Source organism: Coptis chinensis, chromosome 6 (assembly GCF_015680905.1).
Source record: "Coptis chinensis isolate HL-2020 chromosome 6, ASM1568090v1, whole genome shotgun sequence".
Lineage (NCBI taxonomy): Eukaryota > Viridiplantae > Streptophyta > Magnoliopsida > Ranunculales > Ranunculaceae > Coptis > Coptis chinensis.
The window spans coordinates 83,155,415-83,176,787 of record NC_141461.1 but is presented as its reverse complement, the minus strand read 5'-3'; the positions used below and the strand labels follow the sequence as shown (position 1 = coordinate 83,176,787).

The window sequence follows — 21,373 nt, the reverse complement described above, 5'->3', positions numbered from 1 at the left end:
GCGGATGTGACTTTTGGGTTCTTAACTGCTAGATTGACAACAACTGATGTAACTTTGGGGAGCCGACCTGGTAGAGCGACAATGACTGGATTAACTTCTGGAGTCGAAATAGACGACTGAACCTTCTTGCTAGAGCCCCCAGCGTGCTGCTTTGATGTTTTGGCTCTGACCTCAGCAACCAGGTCTTTGGCCATTGTGTAGCTGGTGGGCTCGTTCCTTGTGTGAGCATGCAGGTCAGCGGTCTTGTTTGCAGAAAGGATTTGATTACAATGATAAGCTTCAAGTTGATTACTTTGAAGCTCCATCATGCCTCTTGGTCCTGGGAAGCGGAGAACTTGATGTAGCGTGGATGGTATAGCTTGCATTTGGTGAATCCAGCGCCGCCTTAGGATAGCATTATAGGACGACTTGATGTCTAGAACGTTGAAGCGTGTACTGAAGCTGACTTTGTCCTCTCTAGATCCCACTGACACTGGGAGTATGATATCACCGATTGGGTCGGCCCTGGAGCCATTAAACCCGTAAAGAGGAGTAATCGGATCTATAAAGACTGACTTAGGTAGGTTCATCCCTTGCATTGTATGATAGAACAGGATGTCGCACGAACTGTCAGGGTCTATCAGGATGTGTTTGACTGTCCAGTCGCTGATCTTGACATAGACAACAAGTGCATCGTTGTGTGGGAGGCAAACCTTGTTGAGGTCGGCCTCAGTAAACGTAATATCCCCTGTGTTGCGCTCTGAACTTCGCGGAGCGTGTGACGCCTGCGAAGAAAAGTGATATACTTCTTGGAGGGCGCCGACGCGCCTGCGTTTTTCTCTGGAAGATGTCACAGAATTATCGGGGAAAGTGATCATATGAATAGTTCTGCCATTGTCGCGATCTGATGAATGCTGTCGGCGTTCATGGCGAGAACAGTCACGGTCTCGGGGACGTCCTCTACTGCTGGAACGAGCTTGAATCTTGTGATGATTCTGGCGAGGTGGGGATCTACTGCGCACCCGGCGAGCCATGAGTTTATGGCGTAAATCTCCGTCGGCTATGTTAGTGTATTGTTTGATATGCCCTGCTTCGATGAGATCTTGAAGGTAGTGCTTTAGCCTCCAACATGCATCAGTCTCGTGACATTTGGCTCGGTGAAATGCACAATATGGTTTGTCAGGTCGGTCCACTGGTTGCCGCACATCAGGTCGGAAATATGAGGCTCGCTTGATCTTTTCTAGGATGTAACTGGGCGAGCGTGTCACGACGGTGAGCTCGCGGTTGTTATTCATTATGTTACCCGGCTTTCTCTCCTGCTGTCTGGGGCGCTTTTTGGAGATTGGGGGGTCATCTGATATTGCTGCGACCTCTTCTTCTTCCAGTAGGCCTTGACGCTTCAGGCCTTCTTGTAACTTTATATACTTGTCGACTCGAGCATATAGCTCGGACAAAGTCTCGGGACGCTCTTTCATCAGCGATCTGGCGAGTGCCAAGGTAGCAAAAGACTCTTTCAACCCTGCTTCCATGCATAGTAGTTCGGCTTTGAACCGACCTAAATATTCACGAATTGTTTCGTCTTCGCCCAGTGAGAGCTGGAACAGCGAGTCTAGATCGGTTTTCTTTCGTCTATTATGCACATACTGGCTAGCAAATGAATCGGTAAGTTGCTCGAAGGTCTTTATCGAGTCCGACTCGAGTGAGAAGAACCAATCGAGTGCTCCATCTTTGAGAGTTGCAGGGAACAAGCGACAGTGGAGATGATCGAACTCTGGTGCACTATATAATGCCAAGCTTTGGATATAACAAGTCATATGTTGCCCCGGACATGTGCTGCCGTCGTACATCGAGAAACGTGGCTGAACGAAATCCTGAGGAGAGGGTTTATTTAGTACTTCTGTGGTGAATGGCGATGCACGGTACGTCTTGAGCATTTTTTGGACGATCTAGGTTGCGTCTTTTCTCATTGCGCTTTGACCAATTCTTTGTGACAGTTCATTAATTTGTTGATTAACTTCATTGATGTCGTTCTCAGCAACGTTCCCAGATGGTTGTTGTTGTGCGTCCACCTGTGCACGAAGAGCGGCATTTTCCTGCCGGAGCAAGGAAATGCTTTCGTTGGTCAAACCTAACTGGTTCACAAGGCTTTGAACTTAAGCTTCAAGGCTTGCCATGCTTCGTGGGCTTGAGAATTTTCGTTTTTGTGTTTTGATGATCTGTATGGAATTAGTATCTCAAGTAATCGAGACCACAGACGGCGCCAATGTAAATGTGTGTTTTTCCCTTACATATACGGGTAGAAGAAGAAGGGGATTGGATTTGGTTTAGACCGAGTTCGCAAAGTAGCGAGCTGCCTACGTATCTTCTCTTGATTCTGGGGCAGAGAAGAATCAGGTCTGACGTAGTTCATGTAGGTGGTATTTATAGGCACAAGAGGGTGTTGATCTTTTAGACACGTGTCTTCTCTTATACACATGTAGGGCGAAGATTACGAATGAGTGTTAGGTTGGTTCTGGTAGGAAGGCGGTGATCATTGGGAGTGGGTGTAGTAGTTCATGATTCCCGGCAATTGGAAGTACATCTTTGGCTTTGGTAATGATTACCCTTGGATTAAGGAAAATGTCTTTATCCGAAGCGTTCCACTCCAGGTCGTTCAGTCTTCTTGGAGCATTCTTGAGCGATCTGGAGTGTACCTCCTACGTGAAGCGAGCTGCTCGCGACTCGGTCTTGGGAGATGACGTCCTGGTTACGCAGCGATCTCTACTTATGCTTAACGCGTGCTTAATATTCTTTAATGAGGATATTACTCCCTCACAATCATGTAAACAAGTTATCTGAAGATCAGCTGAAGCAATTTTCTAACGAATTGGATTATATGATTGATTCGATCCAAAAGAAAATTGAGTGGAACGGATCAAATGGAATCAAAGCATGCCAAAGGAAGAACCGAGAATGGTCCAGCAAAAACATGCAACAATGGATCAAACACCATGTTCTGTACAACCTATTGCTTACCTGAATCCACATTCGCACATGCAGAATCAAGTTCACGGTCTTTCCAATGGGAGCAACGACAATGAGCCTGTGTATGAAGAACGACTGTGATGCCAATAATTTTAACAGGGATTACATGGGGGACAATTGCTATACTACTTTGAAGCACCCGTATCTTCCCGATCAAGGACAACTATGGCCCTTAACTTTTGAACCTTTTTTGTGCTGAAGGTTACCATCTTTAATGTCTTTCAGACTGTCACTATCCAGCAGCATGATAGTAAGCTGCAAGATCCCATATATACTTTGAGGGTTTTTATTCCAAAAAATTGAAGGGGCCTAGAACATGTACAGAAGTGCAGTATATCATAGTTACAAGGCATGAGGTGCAAAGATGCCAGCTGGTCTGGCCTTGGGTTTGCTCCCCAAAGGTGACTAATTTAAGCTGGCCCGGACACTCGGTCAGCTAAAAAAAAAGAGATGCAAAGATGCCGTGCATACTATTAGGAAGAGGGAGCAAATGTTGCGGACAGTACTTACTATACTACTATGCAAGGAGTCAGAAACAAACTAGAGAGAACGAAATATGCAGCATTAAATTTGTTTTCCTTGTAAAATTGAAGATTTGAATACAAATTTCTTGATGTACTTCGTCTTACTGCAGACTGTAGATGGAGATATGTGCTGTGTACTTGATCGATTTTGTTCTTCTGAATTGCTAAAATTTTAACAACCCCTTTAATATTTTGCTAGAAAATTCAAGTGATATTATTAAAATCACAGAAAGTCATTTAGCATTTTAGCGGCATAAACACAATTTGGTTTTGATATATAAAATTCGCAACGTGCAAGATATGAGAAACTAACACAAGCGTGCTGCTTGCTTTGAAGCTTTGCACAAAAAATATTAGCTTCATGGTGTAACTGATTAAGTTTTCTTGCTACGGTTGTGGCCGCTCAAAACTTTTGTGGCTACATTGTGATTTTAAAGATAAATGACTTTCTATGCTTTAAAATCTTTGCATCTGTATGTTCTTGTCTCATTTTGAAAAATTATGGATTACAAATCTGTAAGCTCAAAGTCTCACATCAAAGAAAATCACTAAATTTAAAACCAAAATAGCTCTTAAAGGGTTCAAACAATACAGGTTAGCAAACACCAGAAAATTTTATAGTCCATTGTCCTAACAAAATTACATCCAAAAACTAAAGAGCATCTCTATATTAGGTCACCCTTCTTTCCGCGGAGTGTTTAGTCAAAATCAGCATTGACAGAGTTCAAAGGTTCTTGAAGCTCCCGTCGTGCTCCAGCATCACTGCTCCTTAATGTCAGCATAAGGTCTTTGCTATCACCTAGGATCAGTGCTTTATGCCTTTATCCATCCTCAAATCTCTATGTAGCCAGGCAGCAATCAACATCATGACACTCCACTTCCATAGGACTTCTAGTAGCTAGTAAACTTCCTGTATACAACTCCAATTAAGTAGCCTCTCATTATTGGCTCAACAAACTGCTGCAGCTGTTCCCTTGCTTGACAATCGGTCATGGGCACCATCAAAATACAATATATTCCAACCTGTGTAAGTTTGAGGTCCTGGCCTATTCAGCGTTTTAGATAAACAAATATCAATCCCATTCCTGTGCTGTTTATACCCTCATTGTCCTGCTTGCATCCTGAATGCTTCCGTACTTTCCAGAATTATTTTCTCTGACATGTCTGTATACTGCACAGAAATCAGGTTCTATGTTTCCAAATCCCAGCTTGTTTCTACAGCTACATATCTCATACATCATCAGTGAGAAATAGGTAAGTGCATATCTGAGCGTCTCCTCTTTTTCATTGTTGTTCCATAGTATTGCCTCCTCAAGTCAGTCTCTGAGGGTTTTGTCCCTGTTTCCCTCTACCTCTTAGGTTCAAATCAGACCCAAACCACAAGCACCAACGGATACACCCTACATCACCTTCACAACTTCTATTGTCAAAACAGTCTTTGACACTTTTGTACTGATCCAAGAGGGCAAGAACCACCAGCTATATGTGTCTCCCTCCTTGTTTATGTGTTTGTAAGCTGACTTGACTGTGAGCTCACCACTTTTGTTAGCAACCCAAATGATTTTATGAGAGATTTCTGGATGAATTTTCACTAGTTTACTACTAGTGGAAACACCTCTCCTATCCTACTTTGGTTCCAACTTCCAGGTGAGGTTTTGAGTAACTTGGACTTGTTGGGACCCTGTTGAGATTTGTGTTTGTATTTAGGATAGAGTCGAGAAGGCTTTTTAGACAGGTTGTTTTGTTGAGATAGGTCGATAGGTTATCCAAGGTTCAGCATAAATACACAGGCAAGAAGTTAGCTTTCCATAACAAACCATCCTTATTCGACACCGAATCTTATCGTTTAAGAGTCTGTATATACATAACCCTCCCATAAACTTCTCCCATAAGCTTCTCTGTAGAACTACTGATTCTGCACAACACATCTATACAGTTTCCCATTCGCTTCAATTTTTTTGCAAAGTATTTGTATAAAGAAGTACATCCAAATTGCGGATAAGAAGGATTGTGTGCAAAGAAAGGAAAGCAATTTAGAGGAACGAGTAGTAGGAGAAGTGCAATAATAAATTTCAAGTGCATCTCTAAGCCTCGTCTCACATCAAAGACAGTCATTCACACAGTAAGTTTGAGTTGTCAATTATTGAACCCTGAAGGCCTGAACATCTCTGTATTATCACTTACAAACATATTAGCAAGAAGCAGTGGCCTTTAATGGACGAACCAGCGAACGTCATAACCATAGTTTTGTTTCAGACCCTGGATAGCTGTCTCTGCATCATCAATGCTTTCAAAGCTGGCATAACCCTCGCCCAAGCACAAGTCAGTCTCGTCGTCTATTACAGCGTGAACCTTAGTGAGAGGACCAAAAGTGGTGCACACCTGACGTAAGTCAGCATCAGAGAAGTTGAGTGGGAGCTTCCGAAGCATAATTGAATTGTTTACAGCATTCTCCTTTATATTCAAAGTAGGAACATAAGGTATGAGAGTGCAACCAGGGCCCTCCACAGGTAAGGGCCGCGGGGAAAGATCTCCAAGGGGACAGCTAGGATTATCATGGGGATCAGCCGACTCACCACAATATGGACATATCAGTGTCCCTGGATACGCTTCATATGTGATGCCAGCTGCAAAATCAAAGATTTATTAGAGACTAAAAGACTATCAAGATCAACAAAGATAATAACTTATTATTATAATTAATTAACCAGGGAGGGATAAATTCAATTCAAACATACGTACCCCACAAGTACTTGACTAGTTTTGGAGATGTTGGACGATGACGGCGACGGCAGGGGAGAACTTTGTTTTCCAAAGCCACTTCATCATCCACTCTTGGACTAATAATACCAGTCGCTGCCTCCATTGTATATGTAATGGTTTTCTTGTTCCTCTTCTTTGATTTTTTTTTTTATATAGAACCCACACCACCCTCACCGCTTGGACGGTTTAACAACTCACCTCGCCTTTATTCCCTCGTGTTTCGTTTACAATTACAATTTGCCCTGTATTTATTTTATTTATACATCACTAACGTATGGGTAATATCGTCCGTTTGCTTGCTTTTATTTTCTATTTCTATTTGCAATGGAGGCATCAGACATATATTTATTTCGCCATGATAAACAAAAGAAAGCGCCAATGACCTGACACTGACGGTGTAGCAATCATGTATGCATATGCTCTGAAAAAAAAAAAAACACTAGAATGAATATGGTTACAGCCTTACAGGTTATATAGCAACTTGGGCATATGGTAGTTTTTTTTTATTTTAGTCACAATGGTATAATGATATTGTAAAATTCTATATACTAATATTGTAATTCTACTATTAATACGTTTTTTTCCCCCACAATTTGTCCCTAACACATCCATCACTCGCTTTCGCTCTCGCTCTCCCCACTCTCATCTGTAACTTCGAGAAAATCATATTCGTTTTCTGAAAAACGTGTTTCGTCTACGCCATCAGCTGTTATCCTCAAAATCCACTTGTCACCTCCACAACTTTTTGAATGGCATTTTGAGGCAAGATGAACGGCAGCCAAACACTCTCTTCTAGCCTTATGCTCTGTAAATGTTATATAATGTTCGAAATTAACATGTTTTTTAACGTATGCCGAAGCCCCCGAACCGAGTAGACAATTATCAACATCTTCAGCATTATCCTCCGTACTGTCTACCAAGTAAATTTTGTACTCATTCAAATCTTTGTGAAATCCACATATTATCACATTTAGTACGTGTAAGTTTTCATTTGGTAGCTCTCTATTTATATATTTTTCATGCAAAAAAGTCTGAATGACTTGACTTTGCTCTTCCACATTTTTTTCATAAGTATTTTCAAACTCCAAATATTGTAGTAGATTTTTACGAACTCCATTGTGCCCTGACCACAACATATATATATTAGAGCCAATTTTATCATATTTTCCTTTTTCATAGAAACCAGATATGGATGAGTTAAGTCTTGTCCACTTTGAATCTGTACAAGCATAAATACCATTATCAAATTTTGTCGCATCAAGAATAGTATTGGAAAACTTCATTTTTTTTTCTTCCTATTATGATTGAATAGCAATAATGTTTTGCTAGAAAATCACTTATTACTTCTTACTAGTCCATTACATATTTATAATCAAAGCTTAACTCATGAGGATCTTTTAAGAACACTTATTTTCTTACCTAATATTCGCACCTACTATTCGATACTTAGAAACATCAATAATCGCAGTGAAATACAAGTGGGTGTGTGTCTGGATGCAAATAAAAAATATGAGTTGTTAATATGTTGGAGCTAACATTAATAGATATATAGGAAAAGTGGGCCTGACTATAATTATTAATTTGAAAGATCAATTAATCGGGGAAGCTCCAATGGAGGGTGTAGAGTTGGTGTGACTTGTCTTCTTTCCACCATTCCTTCCACAGCTCCTCTCAAAACCAGAAACCTTTCTCATTTCTCTCCTCCAACAATATCAAAAAAATCTTGTTCAGTTTCAGGGCACCTTGTTTTACTCAAAACCATACTGGGTTACTAAATCATTGATTGCATGGAATGTTGACGTTGGAAATAATGCTTCTTGCTTTCTTTTTTCTAGTCAAACAGCTGACTTACTTGTTAACAACAATTGCATTCAAGGTTAATTTCAATCTTTTGTGTCTTTGTTTTCATTAATTTATTTGGAAATTAAACTGGAACCAGTTAAGGATCAGCTTCCAGCAAGTGTAAGTTTTTTTTTTTTTTTTTAAATATTTATTTGACTTTTTTGGCTGAGTTAATAATGTTGTAAATGGGAAAGTTTATTTATGGTTGTTGAAAAGTTGCTAACAAGGAACACATTCCGCTTGAGTTTAGAAAGATGGTTCAGGTGCTGACATGCTTTACTGACCTTTTTTTCTCTAATTACATTGATAATATATATGTAAGGTTCTTCTTTTAATGGCATTAGTTATATTAGTCATTAGTTAATAGGTGCCACTTGCAAGCCATTCATTCATCTTCTGCATTATTTCTCCCCTGCTTTTAGTTATATGCACACATTCAATTTGACTTGAAAAAATTATTTCCGTCTTAGATACGGAGAAGGATGGGATTTTGGTGAAGTTGCGAATAATGGACGTGGGATAAATGCATCACAAAGCAATCTTCATGGGACTGGGATTGGGAGGTATTCTTGTTCTATATACTGTCATTTTTTTGCTAGTTTTAGAAGCTCAAAATTGGTTATAGTATGTTGACTTTTGATCTTGACTATGTATTCACTTTAACTTTATTGTTGCGATTTTTTCAATTGTAATCTTAAGGTACGAGAAGTTCCTTATCTTTTCTTGAAATATTGATTCTAAAACACTACCTAAAAAACAAGAGTTTCCCTTGTCGAGCTGATCCACTTGCGTCCAAATAATTGATATGAATGCGGCGCCAAAAAAATCAAGAACTGGTTTTTTATGAACCACTACAGTTGCTGTGTGCGACAACCAGACTGGAAACTCACAATCTCAGAGAAGGAGATGAGGAATTCTTCCTTGTAATCACCGTGCAAGTTATCAATTAATCAAATGCACATACACACAAGAGAAGTCTATTCTCACACAAAATACAAACTTTATTGATCAACTATTAAGTTTGGAAAAAGGCCTTACTACCCTTTAAATAAGAACCCACGAGAGTTGAGTTGTGTAGTGGGGATTGTAATTAGCTACCATTTGCAACTTGCTAAGGTTTAGCTACTATGTAACACTTATATACTTAAACCTTGAGACTTTGTGGTAGGCCACTTTGTGAACAATTTACAGGATTGTATTTGATTTGGGATTGTGTGGTAAGAGAGGAGAATCGTAGGGTGTGGGAGTTGACTATAAGGAGGAGCCTAAATGATTTGGAGGTGGATATATTTTGTCGATTTCTTGACACTCATTTACCAAGAAGGTGAAAATTTTGGACAGGTGGAGGAGAGAAATGGTTTTGTGGTGATTCTAAAACGTTCTCCATGCGTATTTGTATTGGATGCTAGCAGAAAACAGGCCGAGAAGGTGTTGGAACCACTCTAGATCATCAGTAGTTTCCCTCATAGGAGGATATGGTTCACTTCCATTCCTTTGAAGGTTGCGATCTATGGTTGGATGGCTTATATAGTTATATTCTTTCAAACCGTAGATGAATTATGCTGGCGAGTGTGCCATAAGCAATATTGTGGGTGAGAGCGGACTACCAGACGACATCAGTGCCAGTTAGCAAGACGGATATGGAAAGTATTTTATGCATCCTTCAACAAACCATGGGAATCACCAGACAACAATAAGGATGCACTTGGTAAACACCTAATCACACATTATCTTTTAGCAGTGTTTTAATGGCTCTCGGATCACCTTTCGAAAGCCAGTATTTGGTTATCTGGAATGGACGGAACTGAAGGATCTTTGAGCTCAACTCAAAGGAGACACAAGATAATAGAGGAATCAAAGAAACCTTGTTTATTTTGGCAAGGAGGGTTGCTATCTTTAGAGGGTTGAGATGTCAAGTTTTCTTGTGTAATTGGATACTTTGGTGCTGTGACTTTCTTTGTTTCCTCTCTGTGTGTGTAACACATAATGATGAAACCCAAGCAACAACAGGAAATAATTGGATACTTTGGCTGAAAATTGTTCTATATACTGTCATTACGAAGATGCTGAGTAATATGCTGGTAGATAAATTGTGGAACATTCCTTTCTTTTGTTATTGATTTAGCTATGGAAACGGTTATCCTTATGTGGCATTTCTAGATTAGGTCACTGTAATTTATCTCACATTTGTTGCTTGCTTTAGGTTCCTTAGAGGAGATCAATATGCAATAGCCAGCATTGCACGATGAAGGGAAAGTTGTTTTAGGTGTCCTGGCTTGTCCAAATTTTCCTTTGGCACCAACAGGTTGTAATGAGCAACATTTCTTGCAAAACCAAGTTGGTTGTCTTTTCTTTGCTGAAGTTGGTACAGGGACTCATATGCAGTCATTAGATGGGTCTTCACCAACAAAGGTTAGTGTGTGCACAGGTACATTTCACAAAAATCCTTAAATAATAGGTATTTCTGCTCATAATATTTATTAATCTTCATTTTCCCCACAGGTGCATGTCAGTTCCACTGAAAATCCTGAAGTTGCTTCATTCTTCGAGTCAATTGAAGCAGCACATTCCTCTCACGAGATATCTAGCTCTATAGCAATGGTATTGCATCACTTCGTTTGTTAGAATTATATTTACCTCATTCCTTTTTATTTGATACTTTCATTAAAACCGCATATAAGTAGCACATCTACTTTGTGATCAGAAACTTGGTGTCCAAGCACCAGCTGCTCAAATAGATAGCCAGGCAAAATATGGAGGCTGGCCAGGGGAGATGGAGCTATATACTCACCCACGTTCCCCTCATAAAGACTATCGTGAGAAGATTTGGGATCAGGCAGCTGGATTCATCGTGGTGTCTGGTATAGCAAACAGAATATACATTGTGTTTACTTTTGTTTTATAACATTGGGAAAAGGCGACTAATACAACACTATTAACGGAATAATTCAGAAGTGAATATAGTTAATAAGTTCAGGGGTATCTATGCGATTTTCTTTTTTAGTATTCACCACCTGTTAACATAAGCTTATCAAGTAATTGTGGTCGTTCATGGATTATGAACTGTGCCAGTTAGTGTTGTGTTGACCTGTGATTCTGTGCCCCAATATGGTTCTCATGTATCCAGTGTAGGTGGCTGGGATATGATATAATTTTAAACTTGGATAGAAACAAATTAAACCCTAAAACTAATTTTCTATTGGAAAAGGGAACTAATTTTCAAATTTTAGGTAATCCTAAACTATACCTAGGGGCTAGGGGTAAATAGATCCCTAGATCCTCAAGCATAAGGTGAAGGAACTTCACAAGATAGTGGAAGGGGTCAAAGAAGTGTTGTTTGATTGGGCAAGTGTGTGTTGTCCAAGCTTTAGGGGAGTGGGTTACTATGATTTTATTTGTAATTGGGACTCTCTTGTATGTTGAGGTTTGTATTGTATGAATGTATGACGTTAGGACTTAAGGAGAATGGACATTTTGGAAAGTTAGAAATAGATCTTATGAGTTTGATGGTGACATATCCTTAATTTAATAAACCTGCCAGATGAATGTTATTTGTAAGTGTTAGAAATGTTATCTATGTGAAGGTGTCCATTGTACTTGTAGGTGGCCAGATTTCCTTATTCTTGTAGGTGGTTAAGGGGAGTCCTCTGAGGTTTTCCGAGACCAGCTTTGACATACCACAGTTTCAATGAAGAAGCTAGAATTTGAACTTGATAAGTTAACCTAAAAGATATTTTGAGATAAATGACCATTGACCAATCTCTTTTCTGTACTTATTCAGACAAATCTATTGATTATTACACTTCTGCCAACACAAATTCAAGCTTCATTATAACAATGCTTGAAGGTTTGATGGCCGAAGTTGATAAAAAAAACTGGGGCTGATAGTCTTGGGAGTCCGAGATGTAGAGTTTCTGTTCCATGCTGAGGTCACGACGCTTCATTTTTCACCCCAAAAATAAGAAAGAAGAAAGAAGTGACCCTGATCTTGTGCGGTTGTGCCAATCGCTAATCCAGATTATTTCAAATTTCCACCCGAGTCTTGGACTGTTCCTTCTGTATCTGAGAATTCAGTGAATACATCAATAAACATGACACCAATATTATCTTTTATCCTGGTTTTCCCGAGAACCTTAGATGAATACTTAAATCTTTTGCTTGGAACTGAAAAGATTGATCTGAATTTATGCTGAGAGTTAATATTGAATTTCCTGATTTTATTGATTATCCCATAACTCTTCACGGATTTCTTTGCTGTGCCTCTAGATTTGGACGGATTACCCACCTTTCCTTCAGTTTTCTAAAGCTGAAAGGTCGTGCTTCGGTTGAGAAGAGCAAAGCTCTAGCCGACAAGTCTCCTGGTTCTCATCGAACTGAGAAAGGCAAGAGAAAAAGGCAGGAAATGTATATAACAGACCAACCTTTGGATAAAGGAAATGACGAGCACCCAGAAGGGGTCGAAAAAGAAGTTGATACATTCTCAGTCACTTTTGCTGATGGGAATGGTGCGCAGATTAATGCAGAGCATTCAAACTTTGAGACACAGAATCAAGGGTTAGCTCTGGAAGCTCAACCCTGGTGACAAATGATTTTATTGATTCTTTGAAAGAGAAAAGCCCTGGAGAGCGAATACTGATGCTCATAGAATTTATTGACAAGGTATCTTACGTTTTATAATCTGAGATGATGAACTTCATGTGTATATTCTTGTAGGCTAAGTCAATGTACCTTGCTCTTCATGACAGCCACTGTGCTTTGCTTGAATCCGTAGAAGAGTATAAGAAGCAAGCTGAAACAGGCCAGCGAAGGCAGAGAAAATGCTGCAGAAGGCGCCAAGAATTGGTCAATGGCTGAATTTGCAAAGATGAAGCTTGAAACTTTGAAGAAAGAGAACAAAGAATTGATGAAGAGATATGCTGAACTTCAGGCTAAGAACACGAGAGATGATAGAAGCTAGCCGGACCAGTACCTGGTGAATGACGCAAAGAACAACATAGATTGATAAATTTATCGAACTCAGATTTAGGGATGAAGGTTGTGTGGCTGCAGAAACTGAAGTTGGTGATGCCTGTTAATGACAATGACAATGACAATGAAGGCACCCATTCTCAGGAATCCAGATCACAAAATGATTTTCATTTCAACAGATTTGTAGATTTTCATGCGACCTGATTTTGTGAAGAAATATGAACATTCCCCACTTGACGTTAACATGGTTTTTTCCCCTATATACTAGTATACTGCATAGCAGTAGGGGCGTGAGCGGAGAATTAAAGTGCGTGGAGAGTGGAGAGGGAGACAAAGAGAAGAGATAAGGACAGAAACCAACCAAAAATATTTTGGCCACATACCCCGAACGTTCACTCTAAATAAAAAAAAACCGGTTAAACATTGAATAAAACTAAGAATAGGGAATTAATCTCACTTAATGCCATCGCATTTCGTGCTGTGACTAAAAAGGAAGTGACAGGTGTGATAACGCAGGGGATATCCTCAATGAGTTGAGATATGCAACTCCACTTGACTGAGCTTCTCGAACGAAGTGATCATGGAATCTGAAGTATTGTCTAATGAGATACTTGATGATCATCAGAGTGAGGAAAGTGATAAGAAGGAAACTTCCTAGCGTGCTTTTCTGTTACATTTCACAAGGGTTCATCCACATTCAAGACCTTATCCTGTTTGGTGTTGTTTGTACTCAGTGGCACTCCGCTTATCTTGAAACTCTCAGGGAGTACGACCTACCTCCCCATGCAACTTCCTTTTCTCACGCTTCCCATAAAAGATGAGCCTGATAAACGAAGTTTCTATTCTATAGTCTGTCTGAGAAGAGAGTTTACAATTTCAAGTTACAAGTTCAAATACGTCATAACAATGATTTTTGTTGGAAATAAATTATCAGTACAAAAGCAACTGTTGTGTTTTCACTACTGAACACATCCATCCATTACTCTAGATGTCTTGGAGTGATAGCTAGACTTGTCGCTGACTCGTAGCCACTTCTGAATAAGTTGAAACACTGTTTTATCACGTAACAAGGCCCGATGGCCAGCACAAACTCCTACCCTCGCTGTCGCGGGTAAGCCATCAGCCTGAATATATAAAAAACATGGATTTGAAAGAAAGCATAGATAATCTACTTTGGAAGAAACATAATTCAAACTGTAAGCTAAAATAATATCAGTTTGACACTCAAAAGTGATTTGAATGACTGAAGCTTCCTTCAGTGATAAATATATTAACTCTGTGCCCCCACAAAGGAAAGTTGCAGTTAGAAGCTTTTGTTTCTGTCAATAATATTTCAAAGCCAAATTTGTTTAATATCCCAAAACCAATTTTCGTGATTTGAAATAGATCTGTGGTAACAGCTCCCACTAACTTTACCAACTGAGCCAGTTGGCATGCGTTTTAACTCAGTGTCACTATATTTTATCTTCTCACTTTCGGATTTGCCCAATCCCGAGATTTACAATAGGCCATCCCAAACAGTTTTTTTCCCCCAACTAATAAACAGCAATGAGAAGTGAAGTGAACTTTCCTGGGTTGCGCACACAATAATGTTCATTTCGACACATCATGCAAAACTGAATAAAGTAATAAGATCTCTAAATAACAAACAACAAATCTTCACGTAAAAGAAATGAGCTTAGAAAATATACCTTAGTGATTAGGGCAGAACATTACCATCTCCATCCACATAAGTATATTCATTGGAAATACCATAAAGAGTAGAAGACCACATTAGCAAATATAAACACCGACGGGCGACACATATATCTAAGTAATCCCGGATAAACAACCAACTCGGTGATTAAACCTTTAATTACATCTCTTTTCTTTGTTTGGTTTCTTTACATGCAAAAGTCATGAAATGTGGAGAGCTAAAAAATTTCCCCTCATCAAATTTCACAATCTTCTAGTCAACAACCGGTTTATTCCAAAAGCTCTTTGGACGGACATAACCTTAAATACTTGAAGGGTTGCAGGTCTTAGGCAGGCGGGCATAAGACCAACAATACCCCCTCCAAGATTGGCACCTTCAACACGATCCAACTTCGGTGCCGTCTTTGGACCTCTCACGACCACTTTACCTCAAAAGTTAAGCATCTAGAAAGTGAGGTAACAATGTATATCAAAGGGGTAATAGGTCCAACACCTACTTGATAGGCAAACACATGCCCAACACATCCCCAACTAAGGCGATTGATGCCCGAGTCCCGATTAGTGAAGCTTCTTAATAATAATAATCCGAGAGCGAGAAATATAAGAAAAACTCACTTGTCATCATGAGCAGGGAACTCCCCATTCTTCATCATGGTAAGCAACATAGAGAGGATCGCACATCAAATCCAACATACCGCAAGGCTAAGTGCAAGAGTGTGATAACATACTCCAATATTGAATTAAAGATTACATTTGAAAGCTCTATATATTACCAATGAAGAAAAGAAACAACAAACATGTTGATTCGCACCACCGATAATTATCAAATAATCCTTACAATGAAAGACGGTCTCAAAGCGTGAACATACATGCCTTTTGGAAAAAAAAAAGACGCGTACTTAACCGAAATGATAAATGATAAATGATATATACAAGATAAGCTTTTCGTCACGAGTCAATTTGACCGACGACGATTGCCGAGAGAAGACCGAGAATTGATGGGGAATGCACTATCGATATGAGATTTTAGCTTGATACCCGAGGGTTCCCCTATTTCAAATTCGGGAAGAAAGGTCAAAACAGCTCATAGACAAAAAGTTTCGCCAAAGCCAACCCAACTACCACCCATTCGACACGGAGTCGAACATTCGGGGCAAGGCCGGTGGCACAAAGAAAGAGACAAAGCCCTCACTCGGCAGCCCTTTTCCCAAAGATAGGCGGAGGGAATGGAATCGGAGAATAGCCGAAAGTGTAATGTGGAGTGCGAAGAAGCAAGCAAGCTTCAAGGCGAGAGAGGAGCGACTTTTGATCGGACGAGGCGGGGATCTCCACGCTCCAACATCGAGGAAGTCCTACGGTAAAGTCATCAATCGCACCGACCGAGTTTCCGGACACATCGCCTTTGGAGCTCGGGTTGAGGCTGCCACTTGGCCCTAAGACGGATCAAAGAATAGTGGGGAACCTCTCGCTGATTTTTGGAATTCGACATCAGGAAGTGCACCATCGACCGACATCGACTCATCCCAATCTTTAAGGAAGAGATCAACGATCCCAAGTTATCTCATAAGAGATCTCCTTTTCCCATAAAGAGTGAGCCAGTCGATCTAACATTATTCTAGCCAGAGAAGAAAGGAGGAGTTTCTGACTTTCCAAGTGATTGGTTTTCATTGTTTTGAACTGATCGACAGAAAGCAGGAAAGTAAACTGCTTAAAAGTTTATGACATCAAACCACCAGTTTCTCTTGTTCCTAATAAGTTATCATAAACAATATATCATTTAACAGTTGAGATCTCTAATTCACACCATTACATGTTTCTGATCCACTTGCATATATCTCACAGAGGCATTACATTGTAGTGCCATTCCAAACTTCTCCGATATTTATTCGACGGACAACCCAAATAACCCAAACTCAAACCAAATACGAAATCCTTTATTTAAAGCACTAAAAATCTACAATTGCCAACCTCTTTGTTGTTATCTTTTTGATCCAATTCCATGATGAAAATACTAAAACTCTATAAGCAAGTAAAACGCTAAGATTATTTTTGTGAAACATCTCAATTCTGAGAATAAAGTTTGAGAAGCCAACGCAAGCGGATCATACGATCTGGCGAATGATGATATTTGGTTTCAAGTAGGTATATAAACATGGAAGTCAAGAATCTACTAAATTCAAATGAGAGATACATTACCTAGAACTATCTCTCTTGTCTTGAGTATGGAGAGTCGCACAAATTGAAGAAGAATCGATTGGAACAACCTTCCCCTTGAGAAACGAGGCGAGAATAGAGAGACGGTCCTTTATCACTCTTAGATTGTGAGAATAGTTTGGAGGAGCGATTGGGAGAGGTTGGAGGCGAAGATAGGGGAAAATGAGAAAAGAGGGGGGGGGGGGGTACGGTCAGATACAAAGTAAGGGTTATTTGGGGGTACGGACAGACATAGGAGAGAGTGACACGTATGAAGTGGTTTTTTGTGAGAGTTTTGAATAGCGACCTCAAGAGTTCGCTCACGCTCACGGATAACAGGCCCAATGGAGATCCATGGGCCCCCAGATTCCAAGGCCCACCAACAAACCAAGCGGTCAAATAACAGAAAAAACTGAAGTATGAAACTGGGAAATAAAATGGCATCAACTGTTTTAAGCTTTTCATGCCAATTATTTTCTTCAAAAACAAGAAAGCCTCTTTCCTTCTTCTTCCCTCGAAAAACTCTCTACATTGCTTCAATGGGTTATGAGAAAGAGCTCATTGCTGCCCGTCTTTGCCAGGTTTTGAATATTTATTAGCTCGTCTTTTTTTTTTTTAAGATGTAAATTAATATATCATTTTCCTCCAGAAGGTGCAAAAGGCACTATTGCAATCAGATGTCCAGTCCAAATCCGATAAAAGTCCTGTCACAGTGGCAGATTATGGTATGTTTTTTTTTTTTTATTATTATTATTTCTTTACTCCTATCAGACGCATGATGCAAATTTCATTGATTTTACTCCCATCTACTTATTTTTCTACGCATGAATTCATTGTGTGGACATTGCAGGCTGGGCTATTAAATCGGTGAGTACTCCCTGAGTAATCGGTGAGTACTTGCTGATTAGCTGACTCGACTAACAATTTAATCCCCGGTCACAATCGGGCTCAAAAACTCCCCGAGTACTCGGCAGATTAGGTCCGATTAGCCGAGTAATTGTGTTCACTATTTCAATGTTAAACATTGAACTCGACATTTCGCCGATTCGACCAACCCTCGATTATGTAAAGTTCTATACTTTAATCATATTTATTTTAGTTGATTGAGTGTTTTAATTGTTTATTGATTGATTGAGTTCTTAATTGGCTTCATTATGTTGGTATTTCAAAGCTAAATATATTTAATAATCCGTGAGCGTAGCGAACTCTTGAGGTCGCTTTTCGAAACCCACACAAAAAACCACTTGTGACGTGTCGCCCTCTCCTTTGTCTGTCCGTACCCCCAAAAAGCACTGTTTTTGTGTCTGACCGTACCCTTTCTTTTTTCATTTTCCCTTATCTTCGCATCCAACCTCTCCCGATCGTCTCTCTATTCTCGCTCTCGGATTTCTCCCCATAGTCAAGACAAGAGATTTCTCTTTATTACTTTGACTGTTCACCTGTCACTTTACCTGTCACTTTAAACAGCCAATTCAGGTATGAAGAATTTCTCTTTATTACTTTGACTGTTCACCTGTCACTTTACCTTTCAACATTGGAGTTTGTCACGTATATCAAACCACATAAATCTTGTAATATGCAAATGGGTCCATAGGATCCTTTGGATTGGAATCTTGTTGAATTTGTATGATATGTGGATGGCGGAAGAGCCTTTTGACAGTTTATAGTCAAGGCTTCGATTGGTTGTTCAAGCCGAAAAGCTTTATCACTACAATGAAACCGATAAGGCTTGGCGCCTCTATGATCCTAATAATGAGAGTGTGTTTAAGGCTCTCGAAACTTCAGTGTTAATTGGCGTCGCGGTCAAACTTTGACACACGACTACAACCGATCTTCACGGGATTTAAATTGTGATCATTGGCTTGATGCGGTAGCGATGTCAACCTGAAGTTGAAGCGAGAGAAACCAACTTGTGAGTTACCGTGAGTAACTCCGGTGGATGATGTGCATGTAGGGATGATTGTAGAAATCGGGTTCACTATTCCACTCCTTTTGGAAGAGTCCAAGCAACATCGGGTTCACATACTAAAGAAGAAATATTGTGCTTTCGAGTGTATTCCATAGTTGTTGGCATTATGTGTAGGTTTGTCCTTATTAGTTATATTTATGTATTGTATTCGTGGGAGTGAATCGTTTGTTTAAGAGAGAGATTTGTATTATGGGATCAAAGGAGGTGTACCATGGAGGAGGTGATGAGACCCTTCCATTCTAGGAACCTCACGCTACTTTACACGATCACATTCTCCTTGTTTGTTAAGAAAAAAGAACTAATGTTTTGTGATTGTGGTCGATGAGTGGGTAGCTCAGAGTCTCATCCTATCATATAATCATATTTGACTATGAGACTTTCCATTTTAAGATCCTCAAACTACCATGTCCATGCTATTTTCTAGGTTTGTTTAAAGGGTACTAGTGTATAAGGAAGTTTGATATCTAATGCTCATGTGCATCCCAATCCTATGCAATTTATGTGAATGTTTCCTTCGGATGACTTGGTGTTCTTGCTTCTTTTGGGGTCTGCCGGGTTATTAAATAAAAGGGATTCATAAGATTCACACTATCTTTTGATTGGTTCGAGTTTGAAAATATATCGGGTTTGAAGGCCATTACGGATTTTAGCTTGTCAGGGTACTAAATCTACAGGCTCGAAGGTGACAATGGGCTGCCGGGCTCCGTTACATGATAGTTACATGCTAACAAGCTCGAAGGTTGAAAGATTGGGATAAATTGCCGGTAAGAATCTTATTTTTAAATTGATAAGTACCGAACTTCTTGTTTAGTGATATTCATGTGTGTGAGAAATTAAAGATTTGTGAATTGCACAAGTTCTCACCGCCAAAGACTATCTCATTTTTTTGTGTTTGAATTTTTAACGTTTCCATTTCTCTAATTGCATCCGGAGAATAAACCGGTGATGATATGGGTGATCGGATGTCACGTGATAGTTCGTCCCCGATGAGGATTGATCGTGCTTGACTCGTGGCAAGCTTGGGGAATTTTGGAGGAGTATCACTATAGTATCCGCAAGATGTAATTTTGGTTGATCTATCGGTCTTCTTGACGACTCAAGAATATCGGCATAAATCGAAGAGACGAACACAAAGAAGCAAATACCTCCTTTACAAATGAAGAAACGGTTGGTTGCATTTTTGTCTCTCCCAATCTAGTCAAGATTGTGGTAATGTTGGTTTAGTTCTGGGATGAGCTCGACACAAAACTTTTCTATTTTTTTTATTGTACTTATTTTTTGTTCCTTTGGGTAACCTCTGGCAATTTGAACCTAGATCATAATGTTCAAAATTTATTTTTGGAAGAGCCTGTAGACTGACAAACAAAAGTTGTTGGTTTTTGGGACAACAAATATTTTGAGCTTTGATGGTTAATATTACATTGTTGAGAACGATAGGGCATTTTTGTCTTGTAAATGATTAGTTATTTTGAGAATCTCTAGTGTGATTGAACCCATGAGACAGGCAGAATCACACAACTCAGGCAAGGGAACAAGTCAAAATGATAAGATGCTGTGGTTTCTCAGTCTAATTATGCTGTTTTGACTCTATCATTTAGAACTGTATGCACTACCACAGTGTGCTTGCTGAACAAATCATCAATTATTGCATTATTCTCCACTTTTGCTATTTGAAATCGATACGGAGGAATTAGGCAATGAGCGCAGTCTTTTACAGTCTACAGGGACTATATTATTTTGATTTACAATTATCATGACTAAAAAAAAAAAAAAAAAAACCGGAGTAACAACAATCAACGGTGTATTGTTATCTGTCAACATAAACTTTTCGCTCTTGTATTTCAAGTGAGAAGATGTTCCAAAACAGAAACCCTTTCTGTCATTAAATTTATTTATTAGTATTAGTGGGTGTTTGGTTCTCATTTTTTCAAAAAAGTATTTTTTCTTAAAAAACACTTTTATGAAAAAGTATTTATTCTAAAAACAGTTTTTCAATAAACATGTTTGGTTGTGACTTTTCTTAAAAGCTATTTTATCAAATCAGATTTCACACTATGTTTCTCGATATATTTTGGCATATCGTGGCATAAATCACTAAAGTCTAAAACATCCGGGGAGTTCATTTGCCTTTAGCTCCAAAATTGTTTCCTTCAAAGAAAAATAGTTTTTTTGTTATGAAATCCATGGGCTTATGTGGATGCCCACCATTGATATGTGTTATCCTAATTTTGGTATTTATCCTGATAACCTTCTATCTTGATGTTTATCCTGATCATCCTCTATCTTACTGTTTATCATGTTAATCCCTTATCTTAGTAAGGAGGTTACCTAGTTGTATATAAAGGTAACCACCTCCTCCCATTTAGTTTTACCTCAAGAAATAAGAATTCTCTCTCTCTCTCTCTTTTATTGATTC

At 39.3% G+C, this 21,373-nt stretch overlaps 3 protein-coding genes across 11 annotated transcripts; 2 read left to right on the top strand and 1 right to left on the bottom strand.

The window, feature by feature from the left end:
• Window positions 1-4,080: 4,080 nt before the first annotated feature.
• On the bottom strand, window positions 4,081-6,731 carry LOC147494900 (uncharacterized). The gene is made up of 2 exons (XM_086569386.1): window positions 6,270-6,731; window positions 4,081-6,154 (listed from the first exon to the last, which is right to left on the bottom strand). The coding sequence occupies exons 1-2, from the start codon at window positions 6,391-6,393 to the stop codon at window positions 5,739-5,741; spliced, it is 540 nt and encodes a 179-aa protein (XP_086425512.1). The 5' UTR covers window positions 6,394-6,731; the 3' UTR covers window positions 4,081-5,738.
• A 1,105-nt stretch (window positions 6,732-7,836) lies between these two features.
• Window positions 7,837-13,343, top strand: LOC147494899 (3'(2'),5'-bisphosphate nucleotidase 1-like). Of its 8 annotated transcripts, XM_086569389.1 has the most exons (7): window positions 7,864-8,166; window positions 8,603-8,695; window positions 10,336-10,544; window positions 10,635-10,733; window positions 10,837-10,993; window positions 12,399-12,791; window positions 12,878-13,343. In XM_086569389.1, exons 3-6 carry the CDS (start codon window positions 10,512-10,514, stop codon window positions 12,434-12,436), a joined length of 327 nt encoding a protein of 108 aa, XP_086425515.1. In that variant the 5' UTR covers window positions 7,864-8,166; window positions 8,603-8,695; window positions 10,336-10,511; the 3' UTR covers window positions 12,437-12,791; window positions 12,878-13,343. The 8 variants fall into 8 exon arrangements, 3 of the variants coding, with proteins under 3 accessions (XP_086425515.1, XP_086425513.1, XP_086425514.1); XR_015200284.1 differs by lacking the exons at window positions 10,837-10,993; window positions 12,399-12,791 and having other exon boundaries at window positions 7,890-8,166; XR_015200286.1 differs by lacking the exons at window positions 10,837-10,993; window positions 12,399-12,791 and having other exon boundaries at window positions 7,890-8,166; window positions 10,336-10,560.
• A 3,958-nt stretch (window positions 13,344-17,301) lies between these two features.
• Window positions 17,302-19,636, top strand: LOC147494898 (3'(2'),5'-bisphosphate nucleotidase-like). Of its 2 annotated transcripts, XR_015200283.1 has the most exons (4): window positions 17,302-17,569; window positions 17,638-17,713; window positions 17,839-18,053; window positions 19,616-19,636. XR_015200283.1 is itself a non-coding variant. In XM_086569385.1 (3 exons), the coding sequence occupies exons 1-3, from the start codon at window positions 17,408-17,410 to the stop codon at window positions 17,868-17,870; spliced, it is 270 nt and encodes an 89-aa protein (XP_086425511.1). In that variant the 5' UTR covers window positions 17,302-17,407; the 3' UTR covers window positions 17,871-18,672. The 2 variants fall into 2 exon arrangements, 1 of the variants encoding a protein (XP_086425511.1); XM_086569385.1 differs by lacking the exon at window positions 19,616-19,636 and having other exon boundaries at window positions 17,839-18,672.
• Window positions 19,637-21,373: the final 1,737 nt, after the last annotated feature.